General features: G+C 48.9%; 1 protein-coding gene across 6 annotated transcripts in view; it reads right to left on the reverse strand.

Moving 5' to 3' along the window:
• The window catches only part of FAM122B (family with sequence similarity 122B), a 22231-nt gene extending 21229 nt beyond the window's left edge, over window positions 1–1002 (reverse strand). For all 6 annotated transcript variants that reach the window (XM_010858582.1, XM_010858577.1, XM_010858568.1 and 3 more), the window contains exon 1: window positions 762–1002. In XM_010858582.1, the coding sequence (XP_010856884.1) occupies window positions 762–874 (113 nt within the window). In that variant the 5' untranslated portion in view covers window positions 875–1002. The remainder of the gene's footprint in view (window positions 1–761) is intronic.
• Between the last annotated feature and the right edge of the window lie 118 nt (window positions 1003–1120).

Genomic DNA, 1120 nt, shown 5'->3' on the forward strand with positions numbered 1-1120 from the left:
TTAAAATGAATTGTCTAATTACAAAAGTGAAATGTAATAGGCTCAAGAGGTCTGCCAACCTAACCTTCACTATCACAAGAGTCTGCCTTAAAATAGACCCTCTGGTGACTTACTGGCAGGAAAACACAAGACCCTACCACTAAAATTCAAGGGTCAATTCTTTCTATTGTTTTTGAAAACCTACACTTTCACTTACCTAAGCTACATGCCACCCTTCATTTTTTTATTGACTGGAATTTGTTTCAGGCATTTTTAGGATCTAAAAACATTATGACAAATCTGAATCACTTAATAGGACACGAATGTGGCATTTAATTACAAGTTATTAGATAAACTGTGATTTATCGAAGTAAACCTCTGTTAACGCCAGGGTTCCTAAACTAAGCTTAGAAATAGCAGCTCTTAGAGACAGGTGTCAAGTTGCAATCCTAGTTCCAGGGGCTTCAGTCTGATATTCAGTGGTGTAAATTAGGTAGGGCAAGCAACCTGTTAGAAGAGCCAGAAGCCTGTTGTAGTTCCTTTGAGAGGGGCCAACAGAGCCCCAGGTAGAGAGAGCCCCATTTTCCCCACACTGCCCAGAGTTTAGGGTCAAACTTTCACTCCACCTTGGGACCCAAGTCACTGTCAAGCAGACAAGTCCCCACCCCCTCAGCATGGTGAACTCATATGAGCTCCAACTCTCACTGGAGGAAAGGAAGACTGCTTGCAGCGGGTCGAGGAGCTCCTGAACCCTGCACTCCATCCTCCCCAACCGTCCTCACCTGAGCCCATGGATCAAGGGAGCGCTGTTAGATCTCCTGAGGGTGCCCCCATCAGATGTGTCAGGCTCAAAGTCCAGCTCCATTTTCTCCTGAGCCATGTCGGAGACTTGCATGCAGCACGCGGACAGTGCTCTGCTCCTGGTGCTTAGCTATGGACTCCCAAGACTCTCACTGCAGGACTGAGCTGCTGGGGACTGGCAGCTGGGGGCGGGGGCTAAGGGGCGGAGGCTTGGGGGCGGGGCAGGGGCGGGGCGGAGAAAAGCTGGAAAGAAGGAGGAGGGAAAGAGGATGAGGATGATGAAGGGAAGATGATGAAGGGAGGATGATGAAGGGAGGCTGAGAGTGGAGGGGAGGAGGAT

This window comes from Bison bison, unplaced genomic scaffold (genome assembly GCF_000754665.1).
Source record: "Bison bison bison isolate TAMUID 2011002044 unplaced genomic scaffold, Bison_UMD1.0 scf7180017855312, whole genome shotgun sequence".
In the NCBI taxonomy this organism is placed as follows: domain Eukaryota; kingdom Metazoa; phylum Chordata; class Mammalia; order Artiodactyla; family Bovidae; genus Bison; species Bison bison.